This window comes from Platichthys flesus, chromosome 12, assembly GCF_949316205.1.
Source record: "Platichthys flesus chromosome 12, fPlaFle2.1, whole genome shotgun sequence".
Classification (NCBI taxonomy): Eukaryota; Metazoa; Chordata; class Actinopteri; order Pleuronectiformes; family Pleuronectidae; genus Platichthys; species Platichthys flesus.
Window position 1 is genome coordinate 19,627,323 of NC_084956.1, and position 23,679 is coordinate 19,651,001.

The following is a 23,679-nucleotide window of genomic DNA, read 5'->3' on the forward strand; positions in this document are numbered from 1 at the left end:
CCCCGTGTCCTTATTACATGAATTACTGGTTGGCTGGCTTTGGGATCCCCTGGAGCTTTCCGGAGTTTTTAACTCGCACTTTAGGAACATTTGGCCTCGAGAGCGGAGCCATTAAGACAGAGAGAAAAATGAGAGCCACGTGTGGCATGTGCATGCTCGCTCCCCCTCTGTTTGTAGAAGGACGTGCTTTATTAAGGTGGCTACGAGTGTGCTAATTCAAGGAGACAGCCCACACCTGGCCTGCAGAGCTCTGCAGAGGTCAACACCCTGTACCCCACCCTCCTCCTTCTTTCATAAACACATACCTCCCTCCTCCTGTGGCGTCTCCATCTGCAGCTCCCCACCCGCTCCCATCTCACATATCCCATCCATCCTGTACACACAAACACACACACGCACACACACACACACAGACACACAGACACACAGACACACACACACACACACACAAAAATGTACACGTACACACACGCGCACAGATGAACACTTGCATAGTAAGAATGGATCATCTGTTAATCTCCTCGACCACAAAGTCATGTGCAAAGCAGAGTTCCCTAATTTTAGAATCGGAGTAGGACTTAAGTTACAACACTTAACAAACAGGTGGGGGCTATTCTGAAGGGCTAAACTGTACAAGACAGATGCACATCTTGCCAAGTTAAATCAATACACCATCACAAGGCCTTTGTGTCTATCGTCTTCAAGTGAGACTGCAGTAGACCTACTGCTACTCCTACTAGGACATGACTTTAAAATGACCCCCTAATGATTTAGGAAGGATGTTCCTGTGAGGATTTATTGTAACTTCCGATCAGAGGATTATATCAGTATACCAGGTCTTTGCTTTGCCATTTTCGCTGGTAAAAGCATTATTTTATTGTGTTTTCCTCTATCCTATTGTGTCTTACTATATGAGTTAATAGAGGGACATAAACTTCCTATGTTTTGCTATTATGTCTCTCATATTAGTGATGTAATTCCATACAGTCCTTGGTCCCAAACATCCCCACCAGGCGGGGTGTACTTTATCCAGAGCCCCTTGGTTTCAAACCCAAGCTCCGCCTCTCCACCAAGCGCACCCACCTTGTCCAGCAGCAGCAGCACGGTGCGCAAGGGAGAGCGAGCGCACAGGCGTGGGGGGCACACAGAGGAGCGGACACGACGCGCGGCCAGCGTCACTTGTACCTTGTTTCTTGGAAACCGTATCGACAGCTCCTATGACAGAGGGCCCCCCCTGCTCGCTTCGCCAGCTGTGATCAGGGGGAACTCCTGCAGGGAGAAATTCTGGGTGTTCCGCGGGGAGGAGGAAGGGAGAAGGATGCGGTTCCAGCGCGGCTCCGAGCGCCGCGCAGTCCGCCTCCGACGCTGGTGATGCCCGCACGCCGAGCCGGGATCACCGCCCAGCAGCAGCAGCACCAGGAGCAGCGGCAGCAGGAGGAGGAAGCGGCAGAGGAAGAGGAGGTCGGGACAACAGGGCGTCGGGTGCCGGGGATGATGATGGTGGTGGTAAGGTCGGGATCATCATGGCAAACGGAACCGGCACCATAATGTTGAAATGCGTCGTGGTGGGAGACGGTGCGGTGGGCAAAACGTGTCTGCTGATGAGCTATGCCAATGACGCCTTTCCCGAGGAGTATGTCCCCACAGTGTTTGATCATTATGCAGGTATGAATCCACTTCTTCCATTGTTCTATTTGTCTAATAATAATAATAATAATAATAATGATAATAATAATGATGATAATAACATGGTGATGTGCTGAGCTGCTGTTGTCTAATGCTTTCCTCTGGATTCGTTCTAACCAGAGGGCAGAGGATTCTAAAAGAAAACGCCTGAGTGAATTTCTCCAACTGCATTGGCTTGCATCTGTTGCTATAATCAAAACCACTTGTTTGCCTTCTCCACAGCAGCGAGAGGGAGGAAGAGAGAGTGAGAGAGAGAGGGGTCTCTCTCTCTTTTCTCCTTCCTCCCCTGTTCACCCCCACCCCATCTTCGCCCCCTCCCTCCTTCCTCGTCTCAACTTCTCTTTGTCATTTCTCTCCTGCAGTGAGTGTCAACGTCGGTGGAAAACAGTACTTGCTGGGACTCTACGACACAGCCGGTCAGGTACAGTTTATTTTCTTCTCTGGCTGGGTGCCAAGCATGTCAAGGACACACCACACACATGCACACACTCCTACTACCACTCTATCTCTAACCCGTCCTCCCCATGTGCTCCTGGGACCAGTAACTACCCGACACGCCCACAGGCTTCACATTCAGGCTAGACACTAAGCTGCAACAGGTGATGGTTTTCTCTCGTGGCTTTGCTGCCACGGTCTGGTGTGCCATGGGCAGTTATGGTAGTGGAGGGGTTTCAATAGTTCTATTATGTGGAGAACAGGGCTCCTATGTCCGGTAGTGATGTCACAGGTTTGTTAACAGGGCCTGCTAATGCCTGGGCTTTTACTTTACAATGTGCCATTCAGTGGGCAAGAGTTAAAACTGCATATGCACTGTGCTACACACACACAATAGTGTTTCCACTCAGCAGAAGAGCCAGTGAATGCATGTACCGTACACACACACACACACACTCTTGTTTGTACATCTATCTTAGTGAGGACACTCGCTCCGAGCCTAACCCTAACAGTTACCCTAACCTAAACTAAATTCTAACCCTAACCCTAAAAGCAAATCCAATCCCCTGAAACAGCCCATTAAAGGTGGGTCAGAAAGTAAGGACCGCCCAAAATGTTCTCACTCTATTAATCTCACAAAAATATAAATTCAAGCACCAACGTGCGTACACACATTCACACACACACACACAACACACACAGACAAGTGCATATGTCCTTGGACAAGATACTTTACCCCAAATTGCTACTGACAGTGTATGATAGAGCAAGTGCACTTATATAAACTGTATGAATGGCCAATGTAAAGAGCTTGGACTGGTCAGAAAGACTTCAATCAAAAGTTTTCCCAAGTTTGTCTTGTTATTTTTACAGTTCAAATCTAGTGAGTAGCCATGAATGGTACAAATGACAGTGGTAATCTGCCAAAGTGAAAATCAAGAGTTTAGGTCACCAAATACTCACAAATTATCCAAATGAAATAGAACGATGCCTTTACAGGAATTAAGAAATTAATTAAGTTATAGCTTTTCTGCACTAATGGAAGTAAATAAAACATTGGAAGTTAAAGCAATTGTTTTGTAACAATTATTTCACGTGCTGATGACTTACAAATCCCCTGTATTAGAATAAACCGTGGTACTGCACCCTATGATGTACTATTAGCACAATAACAGGAAGTAGAACTGTAGGTTTCAATCAGAATGACGAGAAAAAGACAAATAGATGGAGGCTTCACATGATGACGGGAAGCTCAGCTGGTTTGGGGTGAACTGGACTGAAGGTCAGAGCAAAGCAAAACACAAGTGCAGCGCATTTGTGGGAACTTGTGTAACAGTGTTGCGATCAACTTTCTAGACGGTGTTTCAGATTTATTGTTGAGAGAAGGCCGCAAGTGTTTGGCTGGTGAATGACTGGAACATTTTGATTTACTTTAGACTTAAAGATTCCATGATTCATGATTCAATTATTTATCTGTTTTAGTCTGCATCAAATTTTACATCACAAAATGTAAATTTCAGTAACAACTAGGAAACAAAAATGCCTACTTTCAGGTTTTCAGATCATCAATCATATGTGATGGTAGACAGAATATCCTTTACCCGGCCTCCTTTTGGTTTAGGACTTTGAGCTGCACAAATCAAACAATTTAAATACATAATTTGTCTATTTCTTATTTTTTTCATTTTTTGATTGATTGATTATGAGTTGAAAATCAACATCAGGTATAAGAAGCCCTATATTAGATGTAAACTTTAATGAGAAATGCACGACTTTAAGAGGAGCAGTAGTCCTGATTGTCCATATCAAGTGTCTTCTGAGGGAAGAGATTTTCCTGTATTTAAACATGAACATTAAAGGCACCGTGAGCAGTGTTTGTTCACTTGTAGTGCAGTAGAGCAGAATTTCTAAGAATGGGAGCCCAAAGAGTTTGTTTTTACAAGGAAACACAAGCACACAGATAACCGCGCTAGATACTATCTCGCTGATTGACAGTTTCTTGGAGTAACATGCAAAAAAAGAGCATAAGATTACAAGCTAGCAAATAGCGGGATGTAAACATCGCACAACTCAGAATATTCAAAAAAAAAAGTTTTACGAAACTGTTATGAGGAAGGAAATGAATTCAGCACATATTTTATATCACATGATGCAACATTGGTTTGCCATGAGAAACACTGAATGTAATTATGACTTTAACACCTTCTAAGTTTGGACTTACTTCATCTATACTGTACCCATTCTCTGCCTCAAGCCTTTGCAGCGACCTACGTGTTGAATAGTTCACACTTCAGAACTAGGTTTAACTTTATGAAGTCAGAATGAGTCACAATCTGAAATGTGAGCAGCTGCTCGGAAAGGAAAGCTGAGCATTGAAAGGTCAACTGGGGAATATTCAGCCGTTTGTCTCGTCTGTTCATTTATGAAGGCTGAATGCACAAAGTCCATGAATAGCAAATCACTGTCATCTTTCCTCTTTCCCAGCCAAGCAGCTACCTGTGGCTGCGACGTATTTTGTCCTGCAGCAAAACAGATGGTAGAAGTGTTACTACTCGGTAGTAAAAAAAAAGAGAAACACAACCTTATTGTCTATTATGGTGTGTTTGATAGGGGGTCTGTGTCAGAGCAGGGTTTGTTTTTAGCTGATCCAGAGCGTCTCTGAAATGGAGAAGTTCCCCCAGATGTCTGCTGCGGGTGCTGCCGGCCGCCAAGGGTAGAGTTACTGCTCTTGGAAATGCAGCCCCTCCACCCTACGCCTCCAACTCGGCTGACCTCTTTATGTGGAGCACAAGGCCAGCTGGTAATGTTTATAGCTGCAGCATCTGATCAAAGACCTGGCGCCCCAAAGAGAGAGGGGGGAAAGAGTGAAGAGAGAGAGAGAGTTAGAGGAACACAGGAGGAGGAATAGAGTGAGAGACAGATGGGGGGGGGGGGGGGGGGGTGTTACTCAGAAACTGGATAAATTCAGTCGTCTTACTTTCAGTTTCCTGTCTCCCACTCTTACTTTGATTTAAATATCTCCCTGTACCATCTCCACCTCTGGTCTGTCATACCCATGTTCCCACAATCCTTTGCTGCTCCACAAGCATATCAGCAGCGTCACAGATACACGCTGCCGCCATGCTCTCATCGGATGCCCCTCCACACCGTCACGCCGGTGTAACATGTCAGGTCACATAATCACGACTCGGAATTGAGCCGGGTGTCACTCTGCTTGGTCTGCCTCGGTTACTCCCCCCCCCTGCCCTCGCCATTGTCTGCATGCTGCCACGTTGCTCCGCCAGCCGCTGCCTATTAAATGATTCCATATGGAAGGTTTGCAAAGTCTGTTTAGCTGAATTCGATGAGGGAACAGAGGGGAAAGTCTTTACTTATTCATTCATTCTCTTGCTGCTGCTCCTGCTGCACTCAAGAAAATCCAGCTCCGCTGCCTGAGGAGGTGCAAATGGAAACAGGAAGTGGATGCTCAGTGCTGTAGTAGCCATGGCAATGCTTTAGGGACAGACTCTGCCCTATTAACCCACTCTCTGTTGCAGGACTGTTCTTCATTTCCTTAGCCCCTCAGATTCCCTCTCTCCTCTGTGTTTGGTAGAGTCAGAGTCTTTAAGCAACCCTTAGTGGCCCAATGACCCTCAGATGTCCCAGTTGGCATGAGGGGGTGGGTAGGTGGATTTAGGGGTGAGGGTTGGAGGGTGGAGACTGGAAATGGGTTTTCTCAGCTGGCAGCCTGTCACCACTCAGCTGCTCATACACAGAGGAACAGGAACACTATAGACATGCCTCAGCTCACACACTCAACATGAAACGTTACACTTAAGAGTCGCTCTCAGTTCGTTTGTATGGTAGTAGGAAGAATTTCAGTACTAGTGAGTATTTTACTCATGGAATGAGTTCATGAGTGTGTCTTCATCTTGTTGTGTAAAAAAAGGTTTGACACACTTTCAGAGAGACAAAGGCATATGGTTTATATTTTTAAAGTATTAAGCCAGGTCACCACCCCATCTACCCATGATAAAGAGTCCACTCAAAAATGTGATGCGTTACATGTATATTGGTTCTTACCTTTTTACATTAAGCCGATGAAAATATAAGTCAAAAGTCACACAGTGCAACACTGTGACTCAATGATGGGTTTTCACAGAGCTCTGTGGCAAAGAGGATTAAGATGAGTCAGGCTTCAGCTACACAGACTAAACTTGTTAGTGGGATCAGTTAATTGCTGTTTTAGTCTTGTCATGAGGAAATGAAATACAGTACATTGTAGCCTCATCCAACGTGTTGTCTCTGAGCTGAGGCTGAAATAAGTCCTAATGACATCATGAGGGACATGACAAAGCTCATGCAGAGCCACAGAGGAGATTATACAACCGTTTGGATGGAACATCATATCAAGAGTAATCTAAGCTTTGCAGGTAAAATTAGTGAAATTATTCTTTTAATATTTTTCAAAATGCTTCGATTGATTAATCATTGAAAATTTGAAAAACTCTAGATCTTCTCTAGTACCTCGGTTCATATTGGAACATTGGAGGTTAGCCAGCGATATTCCGAATGAAGCTCTTAATTTCTGTGATGTTGATGCCACTGCCATTACAGGCAATGCTTGATTTTTGAATGGATCTTGGATATGAAGGCATGCATATACATGAATGGAGTGTAATAATGCGGGTGCTGTGATTAATGATTATTAATTTCCATTAATGAGCCTGTAAAGTAGAAACAAGCATACTTAGATTTGTTTCACTCCTGTGGTTAAATGCAGTTCAAGTTTCAGATCAGTGACAGACGTTTGCGAATCGAAGTGGCAATTTCTAAGCCTGCATTCCCACCCGGCAGCCATGTTAGAGCCGGCTGACTCTGTTGACAGTTTATAGAGCCCGGAGGATGAGATAAGAGAAGAAAAGGAGAGAGAGAAAGAGAGAGAAAGAGGTAGAAGGAGGGGGTGATGGAGTTAGGAATGACTCACTGATATTATAGCTCTCATATGTCACTGAGTCAACACAGTGACACAGCGGAGCTCACACAGGGTCCAAATGAAGACGCTAAGTCTCACGCTGCATGATGTAAACTTGTGTAGAGGGGTTAGTGTTTAGGATTTCAGCAAACGAACACTACACATCTCTCATTTCATTTAGTTTCAGTCAGTCCTTTCTTCACAGGTCATAATATTTACTCTACACTCCTGACTGCCTTGGAGAGACTGTTATGCAATGTGTCAGTGGTGTGCACACAAACTGTGGAATAGCAGACCAGGCTTCTGGTGCAAGCTTTCCTCCAAAGCACTGAAACCGCAGCGTGTAAACATTTGTGGGGTGCTAATCAAACTTAAGACTGGAGCTACGTATGAGGATAAACTCTGTCTGTGCCTCAGTGAATCCACTCTGTGTGGCTGACGGGCTTACTGTCTATGGTAATGTGTCAGGGGTGCACTGAGGAAACAGTGTGAGAGGCCGAGAGGCCTGTTTACAGTAAACTGCTGAGTGGCTTACACTGTGTTCCTTTATGTCTGGGCCTCATTGGGGAATCAGAGGATTCACTTGTGCAAGCAAAGGTCATGAACACAGACATGTTAATACACAGAGGAGTTGATCCCATGTGACAGATAATCTATATATATATTTATAGGAAAGCACATTGTGTTTGTAAATGCACATATGGTATGGTGTGTACTGATAGATTTGCTTGTAATGAGATAGAATAAAGTACAGTCGTATCTGACGGGGGTCAGTATGATGTTATACTGAGAAGAGAATGATGTTTGAACAGGATGAGTGTGAACTGCAGCTTTTACATTACATTACATCTTCACTGCAACTAGCTAGTGTATCATTGTGATGAATTTTCGATTATTCAGGGTTTAAATTTGTCAGATTTCTTAACACAAGATCAACTCACAACATTTTCAATTGAACACAAACACACACACACACACACACACACACGTTTGTACTTCGGTCTTAGTGAGGACACTCATGGACATAATGCATTCCCTATACCTTAACCATCCCAACTAAATGCCTAATCCTAACTGAATTCTAACCCTAACACCAAGTCTTAACCCTCAAACAGTCTATTAAAGGCGGGACCGGACAAAATAACCTCACTCTGTAGGCTGTAGACAAAAAATGGTCCTCACACTCACACACTTGTTTTTGGTACCACTTAAGGACCTCAACCAGCAGTCACACTGACCTTGTCCTGATCAGTGCACAGGGACCAAAGAGAACATCTTTTTTGAGCTCCTGGTTAAGATCAGGGGTAAGATGTGAGTTGGAGTTAGGTTCTGGTTTGGGTTAGGCATGAACGGGTGATGGTTAAGGTTAGAGATTCCGTTTTGTTTAGTCTGTCAACAATAAATTGAGGTCAATAAAAAGTCCTAATAAGGATAGCTGTGCAAACCTGTGTATGTGTTTGTGTGTCTATATGTTTGTATGTTTAGTCTTTCCATAAGCTAACCCTGCTCCAATTCATTACTGTGACACAAATGTAGAGTGTGATTGATCGATACCACCTGCTAGGCCCAATCACACAATCTGCCGTCTTTGTTCTGTGATGCAACACGACTGTGTAATCTCACTGAAGCGTCATCATCCCAATGATGTATTTTATATAATAAGCAGAGGTGCTCTTTAATTCGGATGAGGCAGTTACAGGATGTAACACTGTGGGCACCCTGACTCTATCATTTTACACTGCAATATTAGTATACCTGAATATTGAGTTGCTTCCGTCTTGCCCGTGGATTTGCAGCATTGGCTTCAATTACCTATACTCCCTGAGATAATATAAATGAAACTAGCACTAGTTTTCTTACATTGGCTCACTGGGACAATCCTCTGAGTTTTTACAAGGGAACTGGCTAAAGAAACTCTAGTCAAAGTCTGTCTCTCACTCTGACACATGCGTTCTCACACACAGACCCTTCTAAGAATGTCTGGAGATTAGACGTGCAGTACATGCCTGAGGGCAGCTGTAGTCATTTCCTGCTTGAGGCAGCTCTGTGGACGCTGTGAAATGCTTCAATCATTTGGAACTAAGAGGATGAGCAACTCATACATTTCTGAGCTACATCATCCACTTGACCCACTCCAGTGAGTTGTGGTTGAGTCATCTCTGACACAAGCACAGGCGTGAGGATTTCTGCTCTGTTTTTATCAGCTACTTCAGTCTCACATAAAGTCGGTGTGTCTTCAATTCAGTACACTGGCAGCAGGAAGGTCACACCTTTGCTTGGTTGATCCTCTGTTGTTTGGAGAATCTTCTGACTATATTACTTTAATCGTTTCTGTGAGAAGGCCCAGTCTCTTGGGGTATAGCAGGGTGATGGTATTGGGCCGTGACGTGTGTGTTTGGCTGAAGGCATCAGAGTGAAACACTCCCATGCCAGCTCTCAGCTGTCCCATAACAAGCATCTCTGGCACAGTGGGACGTTGTATCCACTTTGCTGTGTTTTCAGGGATGTGGACGATAAATTTCCAGGACATGAGAGTGAGATTGATTCTCTTGGTCCGGGCTAGTGAGCCTGAGTCACGTCCAATTACTTGAGATTCATGGATTCGAATGTCTTCAAGCCTGCAGCAGAAAACCATGTAACCATCAGATGAAGAAGTGAGATGGGTCATGAATATTCATGCGTGTGCGAGTCAGAGACTGTGTCAGAAGGGTTTATCTTTGCCACGGACAAGGCAGCGCTTGATCTGACGCACAAAGGTCTGTCTTGCATCTGTGAACTATCCATTTACGCCAAACAGATATCAGAGATGGCACTGTGTCGTCGAAGTCTTTCGCTCAGCTCGCCTCAGGGGAATGCAGATCTTTTCTAGGATGGGAGAGCTCTTTGGTGAAGGTCATCTTCACATTCTTCCTCTTCATAATTTTTTTCCAAGTGCGGTCTGTTTATGTGTAATATTAGTAGTCCACGTAATTTGCATTAAACAGCCAAAGAGAAAAGTGCACACAGTGTAAAGTTAGCTCTCGTGGCTCCTCTGAGGAGGAACAGTCTGGCTGCGTTGGGAGCTCATTTTCTTTTATACACTTTAATAATTCATGAATAATCATTTCTCAGATGTTAACAAAAGGAAATGAATCATGTCTGCTGTCCGCGCTAACCATTAGTGTCCTGTTTCCCTGCAGGAGGACTACGACCGCCTGAGACCGCTGTCCTACCCAATGACTGATGTCTTCCTCATCTGCTTCTCTGTGGTTAACCCAGCCAGTTTCCAGAACGTTCGAGAGGAGTGGGTGCCCGAGCTGCAGGAGTATGCCCCCAGTGTCCCCTACCTGCTCATTGGCACCCAGGTTAGTCCCTGACACACAGTCAACGACACGGTTCTTCAAATTGCTGCTCGAGTGTGATTTTCTGGTTATATGCCTGGATCATGTAGGAACCACTAACATCATTGGATACATCTGTACACTTGTTATTTCTCACATACTGATACTACATACTGATTTGAACTTCATGTTGTGTTTCTATGTGAATCGGCCAAACCGAATTTGTTAACACAACCAGCAACACATTTCTTTTGTGGGTAACACTTCCATTCATGTGAAAATCTATTAGCAACTTAAACAGACAAACTAAACTTTAAGCTTCATAGTGTGAAACTCTTCTTTTTACTCGTAGGGCTGGGCGATATGATTTCAAATCAATATTAAAATGATTTCAAACTTTTACCTTGAATATGATTAATAAACAATTATTTGATGCCCTTCCTACAAATGAGGCGCATCACTTAGTGCTAATCAACAATTGACCGGAGGATACAAGTCCAATATTCTTCTTCTTCTTCTAGTCACAGTCCACCAACTCCTGAGGGAAACATCTGACTCTTTAGCTGCTAAATGCTCCACCAAGCTCACCGGCTAGTTGCGGACCTAGTGTGTATGTTTGGGATGAGCAGGTAAAGTGTACAGTGGATTGATCAGAGTTTTATGTTGAAAACAGCTTCTTGCAGCTGCTGCTTGTTTGAGCAGAGCTGTGAGACTTAATCCAATGAGCAGATGGGCCTTAAACTCAGGGCAATTACCTGAAAGCGGATGAAATGCTCCAGACCTGAGGGGAACTGTAGAGGTGAGCAGCAATTTCCTGGGTTCCAATTACATAAGATCACTTTTTATGACTATATTTAAAAAATATGAATCATTCTATCATGTGCAAATAATAAACAGGAACTAATCAGATTTACCTCATAGCCCTGAATCCTAGCCATGGCAAGGAAGAGTTGATTTACTAAAGAATTGAATTGAATTAAATGATTATCACTAAAATGGTAATTCCAGACAATTCCTTATGCACGAGCAACATATCAATATCAGAGCCCAACCAATAGGGATTTTCTGTAGCCGATACTGAAGTTTGATAGTTTAACTTACTTTTACTTTAAACTTTAACTTAAAACATAAATACAAACAAATTTTTGAACATGTATTAAGACCAATAAATTGTCAGGCCCTTGATCCGAATAAATTGATTTATGTCACAATAATCTTTTTTTTTGTTTGTTTTATTGTCCATCCCAAACAGCCAGTACAATCCTTGCGGGAGGCCTCAGGTTGATCTGGCTCATTTAGCAGTAAACTGCCCTCTGCTTGCTGTTGTGCTGTTTCTTTAATCATATTTTTTTTAAACCAGCAATTAAAGTATGCAAATATGCTAATGGCCTAAGGATTTTTAACAGATGCATCATTAAACTTAAGGAGATAGATGATTTCTGAAGCCTTAAAAGCAACACGTCCTCTTAAAAAACCAGAGCTGCCTTGTGTGCGATTTTTATCTGTGTTCCCTGGCAACCAAATGCCAGTGCAGCCAAGGCCCAGTGGTGATGAGGAGGATGTAGTGGGTGTCTGATTTATCTTGTGTCAGCTGATGTTTACTGCTCTTTTATCAGCTCTGATCATAACTCACCGGCCGCTGTTCACGGCGGATGTTGCTTTTACTTCATAAGAGTGAGCCTCGCTAACACAGATCACACCAATTAGGATACTGTTTGCTGCAGGTCGCCTCCCGGTAGCACAGTGCAGATGGATGCATTCATCACAACAGGTTATTACTGAAAGGTTGTTGCTCAGCATTGCAGAGAATAAAAAGAAGAGTGAGGAACCTTGTGTGTGGGGAAATGGCTTTGCATAAGAGCAGGAAGTGTGGGCCAACAAAGCGGCTTTGTGTCAAAATGAGAAGCACTGTTATACAGTGAAAACTCAACTCAAGGTTATTTTTAAGTTTTGCAATAACTGAGTTCATGTTGACAAACTAGACATCTCAGTATATCATTATAATTCATATCAAACCTGTAGCAGTGTTGACTTTAATCCCTGATCTCATTTTATAAATTTCTCTTTTTCTATTTTTTTCTTTCTTGTTTTATTAATATTTCTATAATTGTTTACGATCATTTACTTTGTAATCTTGCAAAATGACTGCATTGCTCTCTGAAATTATTAATCCTTTTTTTTTTACATTTTGTCAATCGCCTATAAATCACTTTGCACTTCACTTGATTTGTTTGAAAGGTATTTTATGAATAAAGTTTTGATTGATTGATTGATCTCTTTCAGATTGACCTTCGTGATGACCCCAAGACTATTGCCAAACTGAACAACATGAAGGAGAAGCCCATAGCTACTGAGCAGGGACAGAAACTGGCAAAGGAGGTTTGTATGTTTGTCTGAGTGAGGAGGTGAAGTAATGCATCGCTGGAGAAAGAGGAGAAGTTTCTGTTTTCACTGTGAGTGTTGCAGAATTGAGGCATCAGGTCCACTTATATGTTGTTGATTTGATGCAGGGATTGTCTTTGCAGGAATGTAGGATTGTAGGTGTAGGTTATTTTGCCTGGAATTTTCCAGGAATACATGCTGGGTCAACATGGATGTCCAGCAGAGTCCAGTGTGTGATTAATAGTTCCTGTCAGACAGAAACCATGAATATGAGTCAACCCTTCAGAAATTACATTGTAGATTCATTGAAAGGCAAATATCTATGAAGTGTTGGAATCACATAATAGGATTTGGATGGAGTTTGTGTCTCATGAGGGTCTTGAGTTTTCTAAGGCCACAAAAGTCCATGTTTGATAATCAGAAAATTCCTAAAACTAAGTTAGTGTTATTTCGTCTTATATTGTCGTCACTGATGATACCGACTACTATAAAAATAAATATAAAAGTCCTGAAAGTGCTACAAGCCCAAGTTTGTAACTCTCATGTAGTATAATTTTTGTAATCATTTATGCTTATTCTTGATTGCTGTGTGTTAGATCTGCAGCTGGAGCCAGCAGCCAGTTAGCTTGGCTTTGCATAAAGAACAGAAACATGGAAACATCTTGTCTGGCTTTGTCCAGGGACAGAAATTCCACCTACAAGCCACTCTAAAGCTCTTTGATTAACACATTACATCTAAATTTATATCTGTGTAACTTGTGCCAAAAATATGAAAACCACTGCCAGAATATTTCTTGCCTAGGAATATAGTTCACCTATTTCCAGTTTTATGCTGAGCTAAGATGACATGTTGTCGGGGGCAGTTTAAATTTATTAAAAATTTGGCAAGAAAGTGAATTTGCATCTTCCCCAACATTTTAATCTAGTAATTTAACTACACTTTCCATCTAAGCTGTGTCTACTTTTCATATTTATTTAGCTGCACTTGTCAGGTGGGGCAAACCTAAAATTGAAAGTAAGATAAATATGGATATCGATCGCCTGACGGTAGGTCATAAACCACAACTATGTAATTTCTGTAGCGGCCGCAGTCTACTGTTTACAATTAAGAGCTATATTTTTTTATTTTTTGTGCTAGTCTTTGTTCTTTTATTATTTTTGCCTTGTCTTCTTTTATTGTACAGCCCTCTGGTCAACTGCATTTGTTTTTAAATGCCCTCTATAAATAAGCTTGACTTAGATATAGAGTTCAGGAGAAACATTATGACAGTTGAGACAGACTCATGATTGGTCGAGCGCATGTGTCAACCTGACCTCGCTACCGCGGCTACATCACGTGATCTCTACTGTGCAAACTTCTTGGTATCAGGGGTATTTTGGCTTTATTTCCTGACAGTGGGAGGAAGTGAGTCCATCTATATATACAGTCTATGATTGAAACCCAAATAACATATATTTATTAGAGCTATATAACAAAAAGTGTATCACAGTGTACCAGAGTTTTGTCTTGTTACGTCAGACTATGTCCTGGTAGGGACTAGTGACTACAGTTGCCTGACAACTGCTCCCAGGTCTTTGTCCGACACATAACTGACTTAAATAACTTTAAATAGTTTTTAGTTGACCACTGCATGTTAAATAGTTTTCTTACTGATGGTCTGTCCTTTGTCAACAGATTGGTGCATGTTGCTATGTGGAATGTTCAGCCCTGACCCAGAAGGGCCTGAAGACGGTGTTTGATGAGGCTATCATCGCTATCCTGGCTCCCAAGAGAAAGAAGGGAACTCTGAAGAGAAGACTGGGACCCCGCTGCATCAACTGCTGTCTGATCACGTGATCCCTAAACACAGAGATCTTTCAGCAGCCAACCATAAACCAAACCTGGACGGAAGGCAAAAGACAGAATGAAGTCAAATGCACCGAGAGCACAGTGAGACATAAGAGACGACTGAAACGGACAAAGCAAGAGCTACATTTAAGTTGCAGTGCTCTTGACGGGCCCTAATTCTCTCTCCTGCTTTCCACCACTCGGGTTGGGGATGCAGTTTAACAACCAAAGGAGCACAAACCCCTTGTCAGTCTCTTCTTAAAGACTTTATGCCTCTTTTATAACCATTTTTAATAATTTTCCATACAAAAAAAGCTACAAAATGACTTCAGTTTCTAGTGAAAATGCTACATTTATGGAGTTCATATGATTGCTATCGTTTTTGAAAGTTTGATTGTTGATTTGTGAATTTGATTAGATAAAATCAGAGGGGAAAAACTGCAGCTGATAAAAACAAGTTGACACTGTGACGGTGCCCAGGAAATGTTTCAGGACAGAGGGGCCCTGATTCTTTACATGTTTATCTTCCTTCATGCTGGCCCACGAGGTCGGGCTTCAAATTATTTGTAATTCAATGACCTGCAATTTAGACCACACAAAAGTTTGCAGTGTGTAGGGTACAATGGTGGAGTTTTATTCAAACAACAGATTTTGGACCTAGAACTCGAATATTTTAAGTTTAAGAGTCTTGTGTTTATTTGCATTAAGAAGGCCCATCAGTTTATAGTGTGGCATGCCAAATCATACTGTAACATAAGACTGGGGCTGAGTGCTTCATCAGAAAATGAAAAAGGTTTATTATCCATTTTTAAAATATATATTATCCAGAGTTTATGATTCTGTATCTTTAAAGTAGAGTTCATCCAGTATGCGCAAATATTATGTTGTCAACTGATAGCTCACACTCTTCTGTTCATCTTTTGTTATTTTGCAATAATATGTTATCCCTTATTTGCCTTTAAGAAATTTCAGAAGGGAGAAGAAGAGAGATCTTGTTTTAGAAATGAAACTTATTCATATCCAACATCCAAAGAATCAAATGCACACACTTTGATCAAAATCAAGTGGCTAAGTGACCCAGTACTGTATATGAAATGCACAACATGAAGCACAGCTACGCCACTTCTCAATCTCCCAGCACAACAAAGCACCTTCCTCCGCTAATGCACACAGTCCCTCTCCGAGAAAAAAACCCAGACTGATTGAAGCACAGACGATCGCACACTGGTCCAACAGGCACAAGTACAGTATAGCTCACGACCTCACCATCAAATCCTGATAAGGCGCTGGGTTAAAACCGTGTACCTGCCACATGTCAGCTTTTCAGAAAACACGCTGATCTAATTAGTTTTGAAAGGGAACAAGAAGGAGTTTCAGTCGTTTGCATCAGCTGTTTGTGAATTAAATTTACCTGTGGGCATTTACACATCACCAAATCAGAACAAGTAAATCCGCGACAGAATTGTTGTCCCTGAATATTTACACTGTGTTTACTCTGGAGTACAAGGTGTAAATACTTCATATGGTAGACATATCACCTGATACTTAATTAATGATTTATGTGAAATAGTGAAATAAATTGAGAAGATTATATACTAAACTGCTCAAAACAACACAATATACCACAGAATAGCTCAATTTTAGAATTAATCTGATGTGCCTTTTAAACAACTACATTTATAGTGAATAAGCACTTAATTAAAAAAAACAATTGGTCAATTAAACTTTAACCTTCATATTATATTATAGAGTTTATAATTTAGCCTTTCAACTGAAACTAACTATCTAGTAATTGCAAAGAACTTAGCAAGCACTATCGAACAATGGAAAAAAGATATATTCATGAACAGCTGATGCAACCCAGTCTGTTGTACACTAAAAGGTCCCAATTCAGTTTTAGCAACATATAGATTCCATAAGAATTCATTGATCTTTGTATTAAAGCCACATTCTTCAACTTTTCAAACAGAAATGGGGACGATCTATGGAATTTTACAAGATTTAGAGAGGAGGCTAAAAAAAATCTGTTTTATGCAACAAAGGTTTGTGGCCTACATGTTTATCACACTTGAGGTCAGGATGTAACTTGTCATGCAAGCCACACTTCCAAACTATCAGTCCTGCTTGTGTATGTGCATTTGCTATTAGCCTTTTTTTTCTACACTAAAAACATTTATACTGAAGGTGCCAACTCTTGCTAAATGACTTCTGTTCATTCTCTTTTCAAAGTCAGACATGATGATTGATTAAAAGCTTTATTGTACATGGTGCTCCTCTTCTCTGTCCCAGCCTGCGATGTGGAACTGTCTTTCTGAGCAGAACAGTGGATTGCAGGCTGAACGGCCCTCTCTCCCGCTGAGACAGTTTGGCTTGCTTACTTTGTGTGAAGGTCCACCCTCAGGATCCAGGACCGAAGTGCCACCGATGCATTCTCCCGTTGATGCTCCTCTCTTCTCAATAAATGTGTTTACTGTGTTAATAAGTCGTCTCGGAGGGTTTAACTTGGAGAATGGGTCAGACATCACAGGTTTGACTTGATAAGAAGGTCAACAGGTATTTTTGACTGTGTGCACTCGTCCTCTGTGTTTGTTTACGCTTTTCATCCTTCAAGTGGCTCTTGGAAAGTTTCTTTTTTACTTTCAGTCTTTTCAAGTTGGTGGCATTTTTTCAAATGACTATTATCACTGCTGCTGAAGATGTACGGGGGGGGGGAGTTGTGGAGCATTAGCGCCACTTGCTGGCTGATTTGTTGTACTTAAATATCCCTCACCTTTGCTTTTTACTTGGATATTAGAGAGCACTTTAATGCTACACTACTATTTTAAGTATGCATGTTTAGGCCCATGGGTTTAAAACCATACATTCTGAATCATAAATGATCAATGAAAAAGATAAATAAGAAATCAAACAATATAGAATATAATAGGCAGAAAGAGTTATCAGATTTATTAATTTTGACTGTACAGATATATAAATATCTCAAAATGTTATGAAAATACAATACATGGTTATCAAACATTGCACCATATAGCATACTAGCATCGGTTAATAGTGTAACATCAGCAAATAATAAATCAATTATTTCAGATTCCAGCATAAAACAAATGTTTTCAAATAATAAATAAGAATCAAGGGAAATAACAGACTTAAATCATTCCAATGAAGTCATAACTCTAACATTGGGAAATATGACTGAAACACCAACTACAGAATACTTTAAAAGTTAAATATATATAAATATGATATTCACTGCAACTAGATGTCGCACTAGCACCAGCATCTCAGACCAAAACAAATATTTCACCTACAGACACCTCCCCTTCCCTCCTTCTTCACGGTGTTGCCTATTTAGTCTATGGGTGTTACAAAGACCAGTAAAGGTTAACACATAACCACCACAACTGAATCAAGTTACTCTGTAGAGAGGAGCCAAAGAAAAAAAACAAAAATCAGCTAGCTGCCGTGCAGAAAGGTAAAACAGGTTGTGTACCTGTCAGTCACAGAGCTGAGGTCAGTAAATGTAGGTTTTTAAAACTAACTGTAACTATGATGTGCTCAAGGCTGCAACAGTGAGCACAACCAAGGATGGCTTACTATCAACTGTCAACTATCAAAGTGCTATTTTTTCTGGTTTCCCCTGATCACCACTGCACAGGCTCTGGCTCCAAAAGCTCAAGATGGCAGATGTCTTTTGCATAGTGTTTTGATATTTTGGATTAATCTCTTGATTGTGGGAGGAAGTGGACACGTGTCAGTTTATGGTGTAGCCCCCCAGTGCAAACACTAGGTGTAGCCACAGAGTTTCTCATTTTCCAGCACTAAGGTGGGTAGATGACAGGTGTGTGTGTGTGTGTGTGTGTGTGTGTGTTTGTGTATATACTGTATATATAAAGACCCCGTGTAGGGTGCGAGGGAGATTTGTTTTTAAAATATTCCACTATATCTTATCACAAACAATTATTGTTGGCAGCTTTATTCATATTTTTCCTCTTTGTATTTCTTAATTGTATGTAAGATTTCATTTCTTCTATCTGATATTTCAACTGTAGACCAGAGCTGGGTACCTCCTAATAATTTATAAGCTGAAGTAAGACAGCCATCCCCAAATGAAGATGGATGAACTAAAATGTCACTGAATAATTTGGCAGACAGGGAGATCCGAGGGTGTTGCATGGCAAAACAAAATAAAAGTGGACTTATACCCCTGAAGACCTGCCCTTTGAGATCAGAATCCCTCATTTCCCCAGAGTCAGGGACAGAAACTCCTCCCGGCTCTCGGCATCTGTTTGGAACCTTCCCAGCATGACACTTGTAATAGTCTTGGCATTCATCTTCTGCACACCTCTCATCACCATGCACATGTGACTGAAAGAATGAAAAAGACAGTTTAACTTAGCGCTAAATTCCAAAGCCAATGATGCATACTGAAGGACTTTGTGTTGCAACATTTTTACAGAGGCTTAGGTCACGAATCTAATCGAATATTCTTCGTGGCTACATGACAATTTGTATTGTATATACTATATAGTATCAAACGGATTGTTCTAAGACACACAATTTTGTAGGAGTTTTAGTTCTTTACTGTCAAGGGTCATCCCAATAATAATATGTCCTCATTTGATTCATAAACTGTAGGCTATTTACTCAGAATAACAATTTTTTGCAAATTGACCTTCCACAATCAGATAGAATGATATACTATGAATTGGAATAATATAGTAAAACCCCCTCACATGTGTGATGAAGGTTTTGGAGGATTTGTTCCAAATGAATGAAAGTGTGGAGTGTGTTAGGAACACATGCAGATGAACTGCAATAAGGACCTGTCCAAAACCCATTTTTACATTCGCAAAAGGTACAGACGAGAATATGACAAGTGGTTGTGAAGAGGGCTGAAAGAGTTCAAACTCACGCAGCTTCCATCACCACTGCCACTCCTGCAGGCTCCAGGGCCTCCTGAATAGCTGATGCAATCTGCTTGGTTAGACGCTCCTGAACTGTGGAGAGGAAATAACACAGCTCACGCAACACCGAATAAGAGACTGGGAGGATCATGACAACCTAAGTACATTCAGACATGATGTGTTTTACCTTGAAGCCTCCTGCTGAAGATCTCTACAACTCTGGAAACGAAGAAACCAAAGTGAATAATGGTTATGTGTGTGTGTTTGTGTGTGTGTGTGTGTGTGTGTGTGTGTGTGTGTGTGTGTGTGTGTGTGTGTGTGTGTGTGTGTGTGTGTGTGAGAGAGAGAGAGTGACAGAGAGACAGATAGAGAGTTAAATCACCACTCACCTAGCGAGCTTGCTCAGACCAACCACCTTCTTGTTTGGGAGATATGCTATGTGACACTGACAAAATGAAACAAAGCGCACTATGAGAACAACAAGAGTAAGAACCAAACATTTCCCTCCCCCCAGGAGCCTGAAAAGCTCTGTTACCTTTCCAAAGAAGGGCACCAGGTGATGTTCACACAGAGAGAAGAAATCGATGTCCCTGACAACGACCACCTCGTCATGGTCTTCATTAAAGATTGCGTCGTTCAAGATATCTGTGTGATGGAAATACTCGTTATATCCAAAATGTCTTGAAATTATTTAAAATATATTGCAGTATATTTTGATTAAACATTGAGACAAGGGCTATTATCTTTCGCTATTGAATCTTTCTGAATGAATGTTGTCCTTTGAGTACTCACCTTGGATCGTCTCCTTGTAGCCTTTCGTGAAGAACTGCATGGCTTTGGCCGCGCGTAACGGTGTGCGTAAAAGCCCCTCCCGATCGGTGTTCTCTCCAAGCTCGCTCAGTATCGTACAGTAAGCTTTCTCTATGCAAGACGTCTTGGTCAAAACTTCAGTTTTCTTCGTGTCCTTCTCCTCTTTGAACAAATTAACCTGTTTAGACTCAACGCACTTGGTCAATCTAGGGACCATGGGCACATTTCCGTTCATCTCCGTGGCGTAGTGAAACTCCATTCTGACTCTTGGTTGCTGAGAGGAAAGATGCTGAAGGACGCGGTTAGTTTAGCCTCTGCTGTGAGCTGTAGGATCAGTGGTCAGGGGAGGGGGATCTCGCTGGTTTTTAAAGCCGATGAGAAGACCTCCTCAGGCAATATCGTAACCTTTACAGTCAAACTATCAGGCACGTGTTTCCTCTTGACAGTAGCGGCGTCAGACCTTTTTCGTAGGGGTGGCCAGTGCCCATCATGGGATGTTACATAAATCTTAATCTTGTAAAAAAAAAATCAGAATAGTGTGTCACTGCACAGAGATAAAATAGTGTGTTAAGATGTTGGAGATATTTACTGTGTTACAGCAGCAAAGAGGGAATATTGTACACATTCAGTGAAGACAACAAATAAATAAAAAATACAATAAAAAGAAAAGGAACATTAAAAAATAGAAATATGTACAATTGAAACCAAATATATGCAGAGTCACATATTCATATGGGGCCTATATGAAATTAAGCTGATGGAAAATTATGATTGACTCATGACTTAAACATATTTGATGGCACAGCTTATAAAGTTTTACATATAGTTATACTCAGTGTTGTGCCAGTTCACACTTAAAATTAAGCAGTTCGTGGTTAAATCTTTAAAAAAGATAAACTAGTTCTAGGTCACGTTTTTTTATTGGGATGATTTAGGTGACAAACTAACGATCATGTGTTTAGTTATTATTTGATGGTGTCTGATCATGAGTCTGTGTTGCTCCACTCATTTTAACACTGAGTCCTTACTGTGAGCGTCTTGTGCACAAAATGTTGGAAAGTCATTTTTCATGATGTTTAAATGCAGGCTCATAAACCAAGTGACTTCATGAACTGATCAGGATCTGTGTCACTGATGGCTGCTTCACGGTAACGAGGTCTGAACTCACACAACAATTTCCCCTCATTCCTGGTATTTCACATGATGGTCTGGTACGATGATGATGATTTAAAAACGCTGATATGAAAACTGATTCGTTCAGTTCATCGTTCATGAAAAATATAATGCACAACACTGTACACGGAGCCACTGCGGAGGGGCTGAAGAGCTTGCATGCAGCTCCAGACCCGCGGATTGCCGACCCTTGGACTAGACTCAAGTATATCGGCACTTTTTTTATAAATGCATCAGCACCAGTTGAGCTGCGTCAGTGGAGAAAGTGGTTTTGCGTAATACAAATACCCAAAATGTGGTGCTATATGTCCGATGGAAGGTTGGGTGGTCATGCTATGGACGCAGGTGGTCATAGAAAACCTTATCATCTGTAATAGTACAACCTCATTGAGTATTTCCAAGTGTCTTCAAGTTTATCTCAGATTCATAACTATCCCATCTTTGACAGTTGGATGAATTCTCCATTAAAGCTTTTTTTGTTTCTTGTATTGTGGTTAACCTCCTCTCCATGTGACTCATGTGTCTAACTATCCTGGACAGAGATCTGGAATTATTTGAAAAATCCTCAAGTGTCCGACAGAGCATCTGATCAACATGCAAATCAATTCCAAATTGTCTCACAGCTGATCCCAAGCACCAGCTGATCATGTGACCGCAGTGGAGATAATCGAGGGTCTCATGATCCGAGGTAAGGTCATCATGGACCATGCAGACAAGATTTGGAGATACATACCATCCTGACATCAAATGTAAAGGACTCACCGGTTTTCTGAGGCTATAGATGTTGACACTGAAGTTTAACTTCTTCAAAAGATGCTAAGCTATATGTATGGGGTAACTCTCTCTTAAGTAGTGTTAATTAGAGTTAAGACAATCTGCCATGAGTTAAAAGCAGTCATAAAGAACTACTTTGCATATTGCTCATAAAGATGTACCATGGCTTAAATAACAGTGTGTCCGCAAAGAGGTGAACGTTTGTTAGATATAACCAACAAACAGCTGTACAATCATTGACACATGACTGGATTTTCCAATCACCATGCATTTATGTATACATTTTGTAAGATTAACATTAAGCAATATAAACATACCAAGTTTTTTTCAGTCTAACGGAGTTGGAGAGTTCAAGACTCCCAATAAAACATTAGATGTATCTCAATTGGATCATTTCCAACATATCCCAAGATTCATTGCGCTTCTGTGACAGAAAGCTTTCTAAAGACTGGCGAGTGACAAGATGTCCAATATGATGCTTCAATTGACAGAACAGCTATCACTACACATGTTAAAAAACCGGCATGAAAACGTTCGTTCTGTCCAACTTTAGCTCTGTTGCTAGGCAACAGCAATTAGGGTGGGATGAACTGGCGATGTCAAACACAGAAATCATCTGCAGATGAGACCGTTTCATTTTGGTTCGGCCTTCGTGGTCTAGGCAAGCCTATCTTTGTGGGCAGAGAAAGCCACGTCTCCCAAGGATGCAGCCTTTGAATTGAGACACAGCTATAGACTTCTATTTGACTGATAAACACATTTTATTAAAGGTATTTTAAGATTAAGATTAAGATTAAGATTAAGATTAAGATACATTTACTTGTCCCAAACACATGCACAGACATGCACAGGCACACTCATGCAATTGTAAGGAAATTTAACGTCTGCTTTTGACCCATCTGGTGGAGGACACACAGAGCATTGAGAAACCATGTACGGCGCCCGGGGAGCAGATGTTGGGGGAGTAAGGTGCCTTGCTCAAGGGCACTAGACAGGGTAGGGAGAATCCTCTTGGATTTTGGGACAGATCAATCCAGGTTCACAGTATACTGGACCATAACTGACTTTTGTTTTCATTTACAGAGACATTCATGGACCTTGACATGGCAACATTGATAAAACACTTCCTCTTCAGCAAGTTGTCGTCAGAGTGAAAGCACAACGTTCATTTTATAGCTGTAATGCTTTATATCGAAGTGAATCACAGAGCTTTTATTTTGAAAAGTTGTCAAACCTGGTTCTAGAGATTGTGTTGATGCTCACTAGACCTCTGTTCCAATGTTTGAGAAAAGAACACTAGTTAAGTAATTTCTTTAAAATTATATGTATATATACAACACATGTGAATACTAGTACGTAAAGCCAGTTTAATTTTAAGGTAAAACATTGACTTTGATTAAATCCTCATCGTAG

The 23,679-nt window shown here is 41.3% G+C and overlaps 2 protein-coding genes across 2 annotated transcripts; one reads left to right on the forward strand and one right to left on the reverse strand.

Moving 5' to 3' along the window:
* Positions 1 to 1,118: 1,118 nt before the first annotated feature.
* On the forward strand, positions 1,119 to 17,087 carry rhoq (ras homolog family member Q). The gene is made up of 5 exons (XM_062401046.1): positions 1,119 to 1,665; positions 2,049 to 2,107; positions 10,255 to 10,419; positions 12,679 to 12,774; positions 14,453 to 17,087. The coding sequence occupies exons 1-5, from the start codon at positions 1,524 to 1,526 to the stop codon at positions 14,612 to 14,614; spliced, it is 624 nt and encodes a 207-aa protein (XP_062257030.1). The 5' UTR covers positions 1,119 to 1,523; the 3' UTR covers positions 14,615 to 17,087.
* Positions 17,088 to 18,840: 1,753 nt separating this feature from the next.
* On the reverse strand, positions 18,841 to 20,643 carry LOC133966500 (GTP cyclohydrolase 1-like). The gene is made up of 6 exons (XM_062401461.1): positions 20,302 to 20,643; positions 20,045 to 20,154; positions 19,899 to 19,954; positions 19,697 to 19,728; positions 19,518 to 19,602; positions 18,841 to 18,970 (listed from the first exon to the last, which is right to left on the reverse strand). The coding sequence occupies exons 1-6, from the start codon at positions 20,576 to 20,578 to the stop codon at positions 18,841 to 18,843; spliced, it is 690 nt and encodes a 229-aa protein (XP_062257445.1). The 5' UTR covers positions 20,579 to 20,643.
* Positions 20,644 to 23,679: the final 3,036 nt, after the last annotated feature.

What these genes read in the sequence shown, in the direction of transcription:
- rhoq (XM_062401046.1), top strand. Translation starts at nt 1,524, where the DNA reads ATGGCAAACGGAACCGGCACCATAATGTTGAAATGCGTCGTGGTGGGA. An exon ending in ACCTGCTCATTGGCACCCAG is followed by an intron (nt 10,420 to 12,678) that starts GTTAGTCCCTGA and finishes GATCTCTTTCAG; the next exon opens with ATTGACCTTCGTGATGACCC. An exon ending in GACAGAAACTGGCAAAGGAG is followed by an intron (nt 12,775 to 14,452) that starts GTTTGTATGTTT and finishes CTTTGTCAACAG; the next exon opens with ATTGGTGCATGTTGCTATGT.
- LOC133966500 (XM_062401461.1), bottom strand. Translation starts at nt 20,578, where the DNA reads ATGGAGTTTCACTACGCCACGGAGATGAACGGAAATGTGCCCATGGTC. An exon ending in TGGTGCCCTTCTTTGGAAAG is followed by an intron (nt 19,955 to 20,044) that starts GTAACAGAGCTT and finishes TCATTTTGTCAG; the next exon opens with TGTCACATAGCATATCTCCC. An exon ending in CTTCAGCAGGAGGCTTCAAG is followed by an intron (nt 19,603 to 19,696) that starts GTAAAACACATC and finishes TCCTCTCCACAG; the next exon opens with TTCAGGAGCGTCTAACCAAG.